The sequence below is a fragment of the Xyrauchen texanus genome, chromosome 32 (genome assembly GCF_025860055.1).
Source record: "Xyrauchen texanus isolate HMW12.3.18 chromosome 32, RBS_HiC_50CHRs, whole genome shotgun sequence".
NCBI lineage: Eukaryota > Metazoa > Chordata > Actinopteri > Cypriniformes > Catostomidae > Xyrauchen > Xyrauchen texanus.
The window spans coordinates 39143487-39159365 of NC_068307.1; the positions used below are offsets into that span (position 1 = coordinate 39143487).

General features: G+C 48.4%; 1 protein-coding gene across 2 annotated transcripts in view; it reads left to right on the plus strand.

The window, feature by feature from the left end:
- Positions 1 to 15879, plus strand: part of avil (advillin) — a 348730-nt gene that overhangs the window by 100338 nt on the left and 232513 nt on the right. For both annotated transcript variants that reach the window (XM_052102059.1, XM_052102060.1), the window contains exon 3: positions 1009 to 1083. In XM_052102059.1, coding sequence (XP_051958019.1) covers positions 1009 to 1083 — 75 coding nt within the window. The remainder of the gene's footprint in view (positions 1 to 1008; positions 1084 to 15879) is intronic.

Here is a 15879-nt window from a genome sequence, read left to right on the forward strand (position 1 = left end):
TATTACAGGGGCAATCCCCCCGGAGCAACCTGGAGTTAAGTGCCTTGCTCAAGGGCCCAACAGTGGCATCTTGGTGGTGCTGGGGCTTGAACCCCAGCACCACCAAGGATCTCATATTGAGAGTTGGATCTCCTTTGGATCTCATATTGAGAGTTGACAGCAACAGATTCCAAATGCAAATAGCACACTTGAACTCTGGACCTTTTATCTGCTCCTTGTAAATGGGATAATGAGGGAATAACACACACCTGGCCATGGAACAGCTGAGCAGCCAATTGTCCCATTACTTTTGGTCCCTTAAAAAGTGGGAGGCACATATACAAACTGTTGTAATTCCTACACCGTTCCCCTTATTTGGATGTAAATACCCTCAAATTAAAGCTGAAAGTCTGCAGATAAAGCACATCTTGTTCGTTTAATTTTAAATCCATTGTGGTGGTGTATAGAGCCAAAAAGATTAGAATTGTGTCGATGTCCCAATAAAGAAAAGAAATTGCCAAGTGCTTTTTAAAATCGTGATTTAAAAGGTATATTTAAAAATGACTTATTAATGTGCTATTTTTTGTTACATTTAATTGCATTTTAAACATTAATTAAATACATGATTTATTAATGCATACATGTATTGTTTAATATAATTACAATTTTAAATGTGAATAAAATAAACACATTTAAATATGTCTATTTATAAATGTGTGTATTTATCCACATTTTTATTTTCAAATTAATAGATTGATAATTTATTTTGTCATTTGTTTTAGTCGCCAAACCACGGCTTCCATACAGTTCAGTGTAATGTAAAATCAAATATCTTTTTATACTTATTTAAACTTTAATAATGTTTTTGTAATACAAGAATATACTGTACATACTGTATATAGACCTAATCTATAACATGCAAAAGTGTGACCTTTTAAAGATTTTTTGTTTAGTTTTTTTTTGGGCTAGACATTGTCAAGCTGTTTTCAAGGTAATTTCACACATTCAATTTCACTTTTTTCCCCACAGAAAATGGATCTGGTTTTGGTCCAGGAAAATGTTCAAGGACAATTTTATGAAAGCGACTGCTATTTATTGCTCTCGGTAAGTCCATATCAATTTAATGAAACCTCCAAACATCTAACACAAACATATTTAATGACAACATTACAAGAATAAACCAAAATGATAATTTCACCAGGTCATATAGGTGATCCAATCACAAGTGGTCAGGTGAGATGCATAGCTGCTTACACTTGGTTCTACAAATGCAACCACTTGTGTTTGGATTTTGAGGGGAGGGTCTCTGTTCAAGACATCGACGTTATGTTGATGTAGTGACACTAGGGGTCACCCTTGGGAGCCCAAGACACATCTGATCTTTGATGAAAGGCCAATGGGAATTGGCGAGTGGTATTTGCATGCCACTCCCCTGGACATACGGGTATAAAGGAGCTGGCGTGCATACCGCTCATTCAGATTTTCTCTTCGGAGCCGAGCAGTCGATGGTTCAGCGAACTGAATTTCCCATGGCTTCCATTTCACCTCTGCTGGATCCTTATGGCGCATTACAGTGGTATTCTTCCCTCTCTGCATGAGTGCACTGCAGAGATCGCCCTTGGGCACTAGGAGTATATTCTAAAATATTGTTTTTTCACCTGAAACAGAATATTCTAAGAGCGGCGCACATTGGAACCTCTTTTTAAAGATGCCCTTCCAGTTGTGTGTTATTCCTGGATGCGGTCATGCGGTCGTGAGGACATGACCATGACAACATTGTGGTCGTGGGTCGCATTCGTGAGAAAGCATGCCACCCCAGCGGCTCCCTGCCTCCGTTCTTCTACCTATAGGTGTGAGGCCAGCGTGGGACCACCTCCGCCGGGTAAATCCCCACGGACCACCCATTCTCCAGCTCGTTTGCTCCGATTAGGCTCCCGGATGAATGTGCCGGCTCATCTCAGGGCGAGTTCGACCTCTTATTCGGTGATGAGTCCGCGAAGGTGATGAGCTTTCGAGCGCAGCGTCGTAGAGCGGGCTCATCAAGTCAGACACAGAAACCTCCACTAGGCTTTCCCCTTTGGCTGTGTTCGCCCAGTCACAGGCGGACGCGGAAATGACGGACATGCTTTCCCTGGCAGCCTCGATTGTCAGGCTAGAGTGGAACCCTCCACTCTCCCCTGAACCCTCGCCACTCACTGCCACACCCTAGTGCCTTTCTACCCAGAGGTGCATGAGGAGCTTACAAGGTTGTGTGAGGCACCTTTCACTGCCCAATCCTGATCATTCGGCTCCCCCACTCTCACTACTCTTGATGACGGGGCGGCCAGGGGTTATTCGGCAATGCCCCCAGTGGACAAGATGCTCACGGTGCACCTATCTCCACAGAGCACCCGAAGTTTCCATCCAGGGCCTGTAGGCTTATGTCATCCCTGACGGCCAGGGCCTGCGGTGCCGCTGGGTAAGCCGCCTCCGCCCTGCACACCATGACTCTCCTGCAAGTACACCAAGCCAAGGCACTGAAAGAGCTGCACGAGGGAAGTTCTGCCCCGGAATTGATGCAGGAGCTGCGCTCAGCGACTGACCTAGCACGGGTGGACAATGTCCACTTTGTTGGTCCAGGAGCACCACCTATGTCTTAACCTGGTCGAGATCATTGAGGTCATTGAACACATCTTGACCCTGTGCGGCTCAAGATTCCACATCCCATCTTCCACACCCCATCTGCCAAGGGCGTCTCCCTGTTGTGGCTGCACCGGCTCCACCTTGGCCTGCCCCTGTGGCCCCAGCCCGATGTCGAGTCAACCGCAGCATGAAGACGCCGCCCATCTCATGGCCACCTGCTAAGAAGAAAACTTCTAAGTGCCCCTGAGAAGACCTGCTGTCCTGGATCTGGTACACAGTCCACTCCATCCTCCGGTGAAGGGCTGGGAGGAGAATCTTTTGTTCCCTTTTTATTTGGTTTTGCCGCACGCGCAAGTAGCTGCGGTACCCAAACACTCAACAAAAGAGCAGTTTTCTCATTCCCTTGGTCACATAACCTACATAAGGGAAGCAGAATCAAACAGTGGTAAATTGGGCATTGCGAAATGGGGAATTGTACAAGGGTCTGTGTATGCTGCGCGAAAGCCCCCCAAAAATTTTCACGGGCTGGGGACCGGCGCCCGTTCGTTCAGGGGGTCCCGCGGGCAACATTTGTGAAGTGGAGGACAACCTCAGGCACCGCTGACCCCGCCACGGGCGTTTAAAGAACCCCCCTGAATTAGTATTTCCCCTGCAGTTCAGCATTTACCCAAGTGATGGTGGCCTCACGTCCCACCTCTGGCTTAAATGAATGGGTGCCTTCACCATTTATATCGATGGCAGTCGGGCACCTCTCGGGGCAGTGCTGTCCATCGTTCAATTTGTTGCACTGTGTTATTTTAATGGGGGGGTGAGATGCATTGCACCCTTAAGACCCCCATAGACCCCTGTGCCACCCTGGTTGCCAACAGACCCACTAACATCCCCCTGACCAACAATTTTGCCCAAATTGACCAGTGAGACCCCCAGACCACCCTGAGGGGGCGGGGCTGTCCACAGACCCATTATCTGCCCCCTAACCAACTGTTTTTCCAAAAGTTGCCCAAATCATCCCTCAGACCACCCAAAGGGGGCGGGGCTGTCCACAGACCCGCTATCTGCACGCTAACCATCTATTTTTCACAATTTGTCCAATGACAACCCCGGACACACTGTAAGGGTTGGGGCTGTCCACAGACACACTATCTGAACCCAAACCAACTATTTTGCCCACTTTGAAACACCTAGGTGTGTGACCACAAACTGACTAACTGCCCATTTCCAATTGATTCTATAGGTGTATGTCCACAAAAATTCTAACTGCCCATTAGCAATTGATTGTATAGCAGTATGAGTCCACCAACAGACAAACTTCCCATTTCCAAAAAGATTATATAGCTGTATGTCCACCAACAGACTATCTGCCCATTAGCAATTGATTGTATAGCTGTATGTGTCCAACAACAGACTAAGTGCCCATTAGCAATTGATTGTATAGCTGTATGTCCACCAACAGACTAACTGACCATTTACAATTGATTGTATAGCTATATGTCCACCAACAGACTAACTGCCCATTAGCAATTGATTGTATAGCTGTATATTCACCAACAGACTAACTGCCCATTTCCAAAAAGATTATATAGCTATGTGTCCACCAACAGACAAACTGCCCATTAGCAATTGATAGTATAGCTGTATGTGTCCACCAACAGACTATCTGCCCATTTCCAATTGATTGTATAGCTGTATGTGTCCACCAACAGACTAACTGCCCATTAGCAATGGACTGTAAAGCTATATGAGTCCACCAACAGACTAACTGCCCATTAGCAATTGATTGTATAGCTGTATGTCCACCAACAGACTAACTGCCCATTAGCAATTGAATGTATAGTTGTTTGAGTCCAAAAACAAACTATCTGCCCATTTCCAATTGATTGTATAGCTGTATGTCCACCAACAGACTAACTGCCCATTTCCAATTGATTGTATACCTATATGTCCACCAACAGACTAACTGCCCATTAGCAATTGATTGTATAGCTGTATGTCCACCAACAGACTAACTGCCCATTTCCAATTGATTGTATAGCTATATGTCCACCAACAGACTAACTTCCCATTAGCAATTGACTGTATAGTTGTATGAGTCCACCAACAGACTATCTGCCCTTTAGCAATTGATTGTAAAGCTATATGTCCACCAACAGACTAACTGCCCATTAGCAATTGACTGTATAGCTGTATGTGTCCACCAACAGACTATCTGCCCATTTCCAATTGATTGTATAGCTGTATGTCCACCAACAGACTAACTGCCCATTTCCAATTGATTGTATAGCTGTATGAGTCCACCAACAGACTATCTGCCCATTAGCAATAGATTATATAGCTGTATATGTCCAACAACAGACTAAATGCCCATTTCCAATTGACTGTATAGCTGTATGTGTCCACCAACAGACTATCTGCCCATTAGAAATTGATTGTATAGCTGGATGCCCACCAACAGACTAACTGCCATTAATTTGACTGGAAGTGGGACTATCCACGTGCAATTTATTTGCATTGGCTGAAATCATCACTTGGTAAACTTCATTTTAATAACTCCTGGATCACTTTTAGGTGACTGTAGGACTCCCCCTGAACAACATAAGCCCTTCAAAACATACAATTTCAACTGACCACTAAACCTTTATTTGGACAGACTTAGGTAGCTGAAACCTGTATTCCTGTTTTTCTCCAAGCCTCCTCTTTCTATGGTATACATTTCAAAAACATCTGAGGATATCAAAAGGTTTTTTGCGTAAAATTTTCGACTTCCTCAGATCTTCTAGAAACTCACAACATAGAAAGAGGAGGCTTGGAGAAGAACAGAAACAGAGATTTGAGCACACTAAGTCTGTCCAGAGCTGAGATCTGGACATCCCACATGCAATTTTTCCCATTCACAAAAATAAAGGTTCATGGTCAGTGGAATTTTTATGTTTTGAAGGGTGCACTATGTTCAGGGGGAGTCCTAAAGTCACCTAAATGTGATTATATGTCATAAATTTGATCCTGGAGTTATAAAAATGAAGTCCACCAAGTAATGATTTTTGGCCCATTAAATTGATTGGAAGTGGGACCACCCACGTGCAATTTATTTGCATTGGCTGAACTCATCACATGGTGGACATAATTTTTTTAACTGCTCAATCAAATTTTTTACTTAAAATCACATTTAGGTGACTGTAGGACTCCCCCTGAACAAGATAATCCCTGAGATCTGGACATCCCACATCCAATTTGTTTAACTCCTGGATCAAATGTATGACTTATAATCACATTCAGGTGACTCCGTGAAGCCCCCTGATCAACCTAAGCCCTTCAAAATATAAAAATTCCATTGACCACGAAACATTTATTTCTGTGAATGGGACAAATTGTACATGGAATGTCCAGATTTCAGCTCTGGACAAACTTAGTGAGCTGAAACCTCTGTTTCTGTTCCTCTCCAAGCCTCCTCTTTCTATGGTATAAATTTCAAGAAGATCTGAGGAAGTCAAACATTTTGCACAAAAAAACTAAAAGGGGTACTTGCGCAAAATTATTGACATTCTCAGATCTTCTTGAAATTCACAATATATAAAGAGGAGGCTTGGAGAAGAACAGAAACAGAGGTTTGAGCGCACTAAGTCTGTCCAGAGCTGAGATCTGGACATCCCACATCCAATTTGTCCCATTCACAAAAATAAAGGTTTCATGGTCAGTGGAATTTTTATGTTTTGAAGGTTTGCAAATTGTTGTGGGATGTCCAGATCTCAGCTCTGGACAGACTTATTGAGCTGAAACTTCTGTTTCTGTTCCTCTCCAAGCCTCCTCTTTCTATGGTATAAATTTCAAGAAGATCTGAGGGAGTCTGAGGAAGAAATTTTCGACATCCTCAGATCTTCTTGAAACTCACAACATAGAAAGAAGAGGCTGAGATTAGAACTGAGATTAGAACATAAAGAAAAGTTTCAGCTTCCTAAGTCAATCCAGAGCTGAGATCTGGACATCCCACATACAATTTGTTCCATTCACAGAAATAAAGTTTTCGTGGTCAGTGAAATGTTTATGTTTTGAAGGTCTTAGGTTGTTCAGGGGGCTTCACTGAGTCACCTAAATGTGATTATATGTCATAAAGTCCACCAAGTGATGATTTCAGCCAATTCAAATAAATTGCATGTGGGTAGTCCCACTTCCAATCAATTTAATGGACCAAAAATTATGACTTGGTGGACTTCATTTGTATAACTCCAGGATCAAATTTAGGTGACTCATTAAAGCCCCCTGAACAACATAAACCCTTCAAAACCATCACATTCCACTGTCTACGAAACCACAATTTCTGTGAATGGGATAAATTGTTGGTGGTATGTCCAGATCTCAGCTCTGGATAAACTTAGGAAGCTGAAACCTGTTCTCCTGTACAGAATACACAATACAACATGTTTATGCAACTTACAACTCATAAACATGCATAATTTGCTTAACAAAATGTAAGTGTCCATAAGCAATTTGTTCTATGGAGACTCAACAGCAGGTTTATGGGCTATTCATTTTAAACACTTAGAGTAACATTTACATTCAATTTTATTGACAAAATCCATTTAGCAGTACTCAGAATACACAATACAACAAGTTTATGCAACTAACAACTCATAAACATGCACAATTAGTGAGACTCAATGGTCAATTATTAATCATTACCATTGTAATAGACTTATAGTTGGAGAACCATTGCAATAGACTTGAACATGGAGTAGGGGTGAGGGGCTCCAAATTCAAGCCTATACATGCAATTGAGGTTGGAGTGGGGGGAAAGAGTATGTTTTATTATGTTCATTAATGAAATAGTACTCAACTCAGCACTAAGTTCATTGACAATTAATTTTAAACACTTACAGTAACATTTACATTCAATTTGATTGACAAAATCCACTTGGCAGCACTGAGAATATACAATACAACAGGTTTATGCCACTTACAACTCCTAAACATGCATAATGAGCTTAAAAAATGACTTCCCACGAACCATGCATTTGGCGCCATTCAAACAAATTGGAAGAGGGCACTTCCTGTATGATTCAGTGAAAAAAGCCTTGAATCATATGCCAGCAACTTCAGCCGTCGCATACTCCTTCCTGGGGCCTTTAGATACAACATATAATTAATTAATGTCCCTCGGTGTTAAGCAAGTACTTTAAAAAAAATCAAGAAAAATATTCCTGAAAAATTATTGTCACATTACATTCACAGGTCAGCCAATTAAGCACTTAACAAAGTCATTCAGACTTGAACCTTTTCACAGTGCCTAAGGGGCGCCTGAGAAGCTACAGATTTCAATTTGGAGCCATTTGGACCCTTACAAGTCATGTCCACGGACCCGCTGTGAAAATGAATGGTAGAAATTGTAAGTGGGATTGCTCTTCCTGATGTCCTACTGTAACGGTTACCCTGTCTTGTCCCTCTGTTGCCCTTTGTTTGTATTCTGTCACTTTTGGTATCCCTTAGTTTTCACTTTAGTCCTTTATTTAACTCCATAGTCCTCTGTTAGCGTCTTGTGTTCACTGTTCATTGTTTGCACCTGCCCTTGTTAATTTGCCTTTGGTTTCTGTTAATCACCTTGTTATCTTGTTTGAGTTCTGTTCTTTCATTGGCCCCTTCTCCCATGTTTGTGTATTTATACCCCGTGTCTTTGTTCAGTCTTCGTCGATCGTTGTTTGATGTTAGCCTGATGTGTGCTTCTCTCCCTTGTTCCCTGTTTGTCTCTACCGTGGTTACCTAACTAGTTTATGTTTCTTTTCCCCATCGTGGGTTGTTCTTTTGTTCATTTTGTGTTTTCTGATTAAATAAACTCAAACTGCGTTTGGATCCGCATCTCCTCGTCAGCCTCGTTATTCAAACGTTACAGAACGATCGACCGCACAATGGATCCAGCAGTTTTTCGGGCGAACTATGAACTGCTCAGCCTGAAGCAAGGGGACCGACCTATAGAAGATCACATCCACGACTTTCTGGCTCTGGCAAACGTTTCAGACTTCCCTAATTTCTCCCTGGTGGTCTTCTTCCGAGGCAACCTGAGTGACGGGCTGAAGGAGCGGCTGCCACCGCCAATGCGCGACTGGACGCTCCGCGCGTTCGTTGAGGAGACCCTACAGATCTGCGGTTCTCCCTTAACAGTGGACATCCTCGAGGAGAACCCCGTAGCGCCTCCCGCAGTGTTGACCCTCCATTCACCCGTGGTTCGTCCTTTCACGCCAGTCAACGAGCCAGCGCGGTCCTCTTCGTCTGCCTGGAGGAGGAGGAGAAGACAGGCTTCCGCCTCCCGGCCCACGCCTGCCCCGGTCTGCGAGCCAGAGCCCACGCCTGCCCTGGTGAGCGAGCCAGCTGCCACGCATGTCACAGTGAGCGAGCCAACGGCCACGCATTTCACAGTGAGCGAACCAGCGCCTACGGCCTCTACCGTCAGCAAGCCTGAACCCTCGTCAACCGCGGTCAGCGAGCCTGAGCCCTTGCCAGCCACGGTCAGCGAACCTGAAGCCACGCTGACCAGGAACAACATCCCAGCTTCGCCAGTCACATCAGCCCGGAGGAAGAGGAGAAAGGGAGAGGTCTCTGCACTCCAGCCACCGCCTGCCACAGCCCCATGCTCTGAACCCCCCTTGGCTCTGCCCTCAGCGCCCAGCGAACCCAAGCCGGCGCTTACCACGGCAACCCAGCCAGAGCCCGTAGCCTCAGACGTCAGTGAGCCAGTGCCAATAGCCTCAAACGTCAGTGAGCCAGCGTCTGTAGCCTCAAACGTCAGTGAGCCAGCGCCTGTAGCCTCAAACGTCAGTGAGCCAGCGCCTGTAGCCTCAAACGTCAGTGAGCCAGCGCCTGTAGCCTCAAACGTCAGTGAGCCAGCGCCTGTAGCCTCGACCGTCCCTGAGCCAGCGCCTGTAGCCTCGACCGTCCCTGAGCCAGCGCCTGTAGCCTCGACCGTCCCTGAGCCAGCGCCTGTAGCCTCGACCGTCCCTGAGCCAGCGCCTGCGGCCCTGACCGTCCCTGAGCCAGCGCCTGCGGCCGTGACCGTCCAAGAGCCAGAGCCCGAAGCCATGACCGTCCAAGAGCCAGTGCCAGTAGCCATGACCGTCAAAGAGCCAGTGCCAGTAACCGTGACCGCCCAAGAGCCAGCGCCAGTGGTCGTGCCCATCCTAGAGCCAGCACCTCTCGGGTCTTCCAGGGCTCCTCCTCCCGAGCTTTCCAGAGCTCCGCCATCCGAGTTTCCCGAGCTTTCCAGAGCTCCGCCATCCGAGTTTCCCGAGCTTTCCAGAGCTCCGCCTCCCGAGCTTTCCAGAGCTCCGCCTCCCGAGCTTTACAGAGCTCCGCCTCTCAAGCCTCTCGAGCCTCCTAGGGCTCCGCCTCTCAAGTCTCTCGAGTCTTCCAGGGCTCCGTCTCTCAAGCCTCCCGAGCTTTCCAGAGCTCCGCTCTCCGAGCTTCCCAGAGCTCCGCCTCTCAAGCCCCTCGAGCCTTCCAGGGCTCCGCCCCTCAAGTCTCTCGAGTCTTCCAGGACTCCGTCTCTCAAGCCTCCCAAGCTTTCCAGAGCTCCGCCCCCTAAGCTCCCCAGAACTCCGCCTCTCAAGCCTTCCAGGGCTCCGCCCCTCAAGTCTCTCGAGTCTTCCAGGACTCCGCCCCTCAAGCCTCTCGAGCCTCCCAGGGCTCCGCCTCTCGAACCTCTCGAGCCTTCCAGGGCTCCGCCTCCTGAACCTCTCGAGCCTGCCAGGGCTCCGCCCCTCAAGCCTCTCGAGCCTTCCAGGGCTCCGCCCCCCGAGCCTCCTACGGCTCCGCCCCCAGAGCCCCTTGAGCCTCCTACGGCTCCGCCCCCAGAGCCTCTCGAGCCTCCTGCAGCTCCACCTACGGGGCCTCCTGCGGTTCCACCTCCAGAGCCTTCTACGGCTCCGCCTCCAGAGCCTCCGATTGCTCCTCCTCTCGAGCCACTCAAGCCTTCGACGGCCCCGCCCTCAGAGCCTCCCGAGCCTCCTATGGCTCCGCCACCTGAGCCTCCTACGGCTCCGCCGCTCGAGCCACTCAAGCCTTCGACGGCTCCGCCCTCAGAGCCTCCTATGGCTCCATCTCCCGAGCCTCCTCCGGCACCGCCTCTTAAGCCACTCAAGCCTTTGGCGGCTCCACCCTCAGAGCCTCCTACGTCTCTACCCCCAGAGACTCCAGAGTCTTCCTGGTCTCCGCTCCTAGAGCCTCCCACGGTGCCGCCTACCTCAGCTCCGCCTCCTGAGCCTCTCTCAGCTCCACCTCCTGAGCCTCCCGAGCCTCTCCCGGCTCCGCCTCCGAAGCCTCCATTGGCTCCGTCTTCAGAGCCTTCATCGCCCTCGCCTCCTTCGGCTCCGCCTCCTGAACCTCCTTCAATTCCTCCTCTGGAGCCTCCCGAGCCTCTCCCGGCTCCGCCCCCGAAGCCTCCAGCGGCTCCGCCTTCTGAGCCTTCTACACCATCGCCTCCCTTGGCTCCGCCCAACACTGTTCCGCCTCCTGACCTGCCCAAGGCCTTACCACCTGAGTCTGCCATGGCCCTGCCTAAGCCTCCTATGGCGCCGCCTCCTAAGTCTTCTATGGCTCCTCCTCCGAAGTCCTCCTTGGCTCCGCCTCACACGGCTCTGCCAGCCTCTGTCCTGTGGCCTCTTCCCAGACCTCCCGACCCAGTCCCAGTCCCGTGGCCTCTTCCCAGGCCCCCTGACCCAGTCCCTATCCTGTGGCCTCTTCCCAGGCCCCCTGATCCAGTCCCTGTCCTGTGGCCTCCACCCAGGCCTCCTGACCCTGTTCCCGTCCTGAGTCCTCCCTCCTGGCCTCCTGACCCAGTCCCCGTCCAGTGGCCTCCTCCCAGGTTCCCAAACCTGTCCCTGCCCGGTGGCCAGCCCCCAGACCATCAAAACCTGTCCCTGCCCGGTCGATCCCTCCCTGGCTCCCTAACCCTCATCTCCATTCGTGCCCTCTTGGACTGTCTCATTTCCCCCCCGGACTTCCTATCTGCCCCTGGCACCTCCCGGACCTGCCTGTCTTGCCCTCTGTGCCCCCCGGACTTCCTGCCTGCCTAGTGTTCCCCCCTGGTCTGCCCGTCTGCCCATGTGCCCACTTGTACTGTCTGTTTGCCCCTGTTGCCCTCGTGTTGTTTTTATGGATTTTTGTCTTTTGTGGTGTGTTATTAAGGATCATCTGGTATCCGATCCTTAAGGGGGGGGGCTATGTAACGGTTACCCTGTCTTGTCCCTCTGTTGCCCTTTGTTTGTATTCTGTCACTTTTGGTATCCCTTAGTTTTCACTTTAGTCCCTTATTTAACTCCATAGTCCTCTGTTAGCGTCTTGTGTTCACTGTTCATTGTTTGCACCTGCCCTTGTTAATTTGCCTTTGGTTTCTGTTAATCACCTTGTTATCTTGTTTGAGTTCTGTTCTTTCATTGGCCCCTTCTCCCATGTTTGTGTATTTATACCCCGTGTCTTTGTTCAGTCTTCGTCGATCGTTGTTTGATGTTAGCCTGATGTGTGCTTCTCTCCCTTGTTCCCTGTTTGTCTCTACCGTGGTTACCTAACTAGTTTATGTTTCTTTTCCCCATCGTGGGTTGTTCTTTTGTTCATTTTGTGTTTTCTGATTAAATAAACTCAAACTGCGTTTGGATCCGCATCTCCTCGTCAGCCTCGTTATTCAAACGTTACACCTACAGACCCACGTTATTTTCAACAGATCTCTCTGTCTGTCATAGGAATAATTAGACAGGCTGCATTTTAGGCCTGTGTGCAACAGTACATTCATCGGAGACTTTAATACTTAGCAATCCCCCAGGACGATCGAATATCTGAAATTTCAAGGTCCTGCAACCTTGGGAACCCCCCTTTTCTAGACGTCCCACTTGCCCATTGAGCAATGTTATTCCCAGTGGTTTCGTGTACAGGGTTAAATTTAGTGCTACGACCTGGGGGCTTTGAACGCTTCATCGTAGGGCCCTCAGAAATGACCTATCAATAGGCTGTGTTCCTCGGTGCATGGGAAGTACTTTAAAAAAATCAAGAAAAATATTCCAGAAAAATGACTTTTCGTGCAAAAGTCAGCCAATTAAGCACTTAACGACGTAGTTGGGACTCGAAACGTTGCACGCTGTCTAAGGACACCCCGACGATACACATATGTCTATTTCGAGTCGTTCGGACCTTTCGAGCCCCGTCTGCCAACCCGTTGTAGAAAATGAATGAAACAAACTGCATGTGGTCTTTTTCTAGAAAGCTCCCACAGCCCCCAAATTTCACACGGTGGTAGCCTGATGCCCCTCGAAACACATCCCGAGAGCACGAAGCTCTAGAAAAAAGGAAACTTTTTTTTTTGGAGTTCGTGCAAGATTCTCTCACAATATATGCTCAGGAAGGTTCTAGAGACCCCAAACTTTGGTTCCTGATTCGTGGGGGCCAGACGCTCACGGACCGGGAGTTTCAAGAGCCTGTGACCTTTTGACACCTCTTTTCCAGACGTCCCACTATCCCTTTGAATCAATGCATTTTTCACAATGTTTTCATGGACACTGTCCCTAAATGGGCCAAATGAATGGAAAAAAGGTCAAAAGGTCACAAAACTCTCCATGCTCAAGGGCACTCTGACGATACACATATGTCAATTTCGAGTCGTTCGGAGCACCGTCCACCAACCCGTTGCAGACAATGAATTAAACAAATTGCACGTGGCCTTTTTCTAGAAAGCTCCCACAGCCCCCAAATTTCACATGGCGGTAGGCTGACGTCACTGGAAAGACATACTGAGAGTACGAGGCTCTAGAATTTTTTTGGGGGAGTTTGTGCAAAATTCTCTCACAAAGGCCTCTTGCACTGATAGCTTGACAGAGCCTCATGAATAATTACAGAAAACTAGGTTTAGGGTCTGAATATATGCTCAGGAAGGTTCTAGAGACCCCAAATTTTGGTTCCTGGTTCGGTGGGCACTTTTGCACGAGTTTCTGGAGTTTCAAGAGCCTGCGACCTTTTGACCCCGGTTAGTCAGACGTCCCACTTGCCCTTTGAACCAATGCATTTTTCACAACAGTTTCGTGGACAACGTCATTTAATGAGCCAAATTAATGGAAAAAAAGGTCAGAAGGTAATGAAAATCTCCACGCTGTCTAAGGACACCCTGACGACGGTCATATGTCTTTTTTGAGTCGTTTGGACCTTTCGGAGCCCCGTCCATCGACCCGTTGTAGAAAATCAATGAAATAAATTGCAGATGGACTTTTTCTAGAAAGCTCCTCTAGGCCCCAAAATTCACGTGCTGGTAGTCCGGGGCCCCTAGTGTGTCATATTAAAAGCTCAAGTCTCTAGATTGAATTTTTCTTTTTGCTTTAATGCGAGAATCAACATCACAGGCCTCTTGCTCTCAAAGCCAGAAAGAGCCTATTGCATGTGCAAAGTCATTTGGGTGTTAATTTAAGCTCTAGAGCTGAAAGAGTGCATTCAGAAAATGTCTAGAGCTTCCAAACTTTAGGCACTGATTTGGGGGCCCCTGGGGCTCCAGAATCGCAAATTTTGAGGTCCTGTGACCTTTTGACCTCTTTTTACAAGAAATCCCACTTGCCCATTGAACCAATGCAATTATACAGCGGTATAGTTTGGTGCTAAGACCTGGGGGCTAAGGGGTACTAAGAGGACTAAGGTCTAGGATGCAAAAAAACAAAAATTAAATTATTTTCAACAGATCTCTCTGCCTGTCATAGGAATCAATGAGACAGGCTCAAATGCAGGCCCCTGTGCAACAGTATATTGTTGTATAGGCTTTAATACTTAGCAAACCCCCAATATGGCATTTTGAGGGTGTGGGCGGGCACCGCGGCCACCAAACATGTGCGTAAAAACCTATTTGGGAAAAACAGTTGGTTGGGGGAGAGCTCAAGCCCTGTCAATGTGGCCTCTCGGGCCCTGTTCCGCCGCGAGGCCCCACCCACCAGTATGTCCGACGAGATTGTCACCTTGGTCCCCCTCGCCTGGAGCTTGGACATGTGGCTTGCGATCTCCAACCCATAAAGATGGCTGACCCGGACCGTGCGATTCGGCTACGCGATTCAGTTCGCCAGGGACCTGCCCAGGTTCAGTGGCATCCACTTCACCTTTGTGAAGTTCGAGAATGCCACCACCTTGCGCGTGGAAATCATTACCCTTCTGCACAAGCGTGCGATAGAGCCTGTCCCTCCAGACGACATGAACAGGTTCTACAGCCCGAATTTCATTGTACCGAAAAAAGGTGGTGGGTTGAGGCCAATATTGGACCTGCGAGTACTGAACCGGGCTTTACACAGTCTCCCGTTCAAAATGCTGACACAAAGGCAAATTCTAGCGAGCATCCGGCCTCAAGATTGGTTCGTGCTGGTAGACCTGACACGTACTTCCATGTCTCGATTCTACCTCGACACAGACCCTTCCTGCGGTTTGCATTCGAGGGTCGGTAAGTGGGTATTTGCATTCTCAACTACCTCAATGACTGGTTAATCATAGCTCACTCTCGAGACACGTTGTGTGCGCACAGGGACCTGGTGCTCTCACACCTCAGCCAACTCAGGCTTCGGGTCAACTGGAAAAAGAGGAAGCTCCTCCCGGTTCAGAGCATCTCTTTTCACAGTCTGGAGTTGGACTCACGAACGAGCACGCACAGTCGGTGCTGACCTGTTTGAAGGCATGCAAAAAGAAGATAGCGGTTCCACTGAAACAATTTAGCGGTGCCCACACCACGCGGGTTGATGCATATGAGACCGCTTCAGCACTGGCTCCGGACTCGAGTCCCGAGAGGGGTATGGCGCCATGGGACACATCGCTTGGCCATCATGTCGATCTGTCGCCGCCTTTTCACCTGTTCTAGGTGTTCCCCTAGAACAGGTCTCCAAGATGGGCTGGGGAGCTGTATGCAACAGGCACGGAGCCACTGGCTCCTGGATAGGCCCACGGCTACATTGGCACATCAATTGCCTCGAGTTCAAGGCAATACTGCCCGCCCTGCGGAGGTTCTGGCCATTGATCCAGGTCAAGCATGTGCTGGATCAATCAGACAACATGGCAACGGTAGCATATATATCAACCGCCAAGGTGGTTTACGCTCCCCTTGCATGTCACAACTCGCCCGCCGTCTCCTCCTCTGGAGTCAACAGCACCTCAAGTCGCTGCGAGCCACTCACATACCAGGCAACATAAACATCACAGCTGATCTGGAGTCAATACAGACAGGCACAGGTGGACCTGTTCGCTTACCCAGAATCCTCCTACTGCCCGTTCTGGTACGCCCTGATCGAGGCGCCC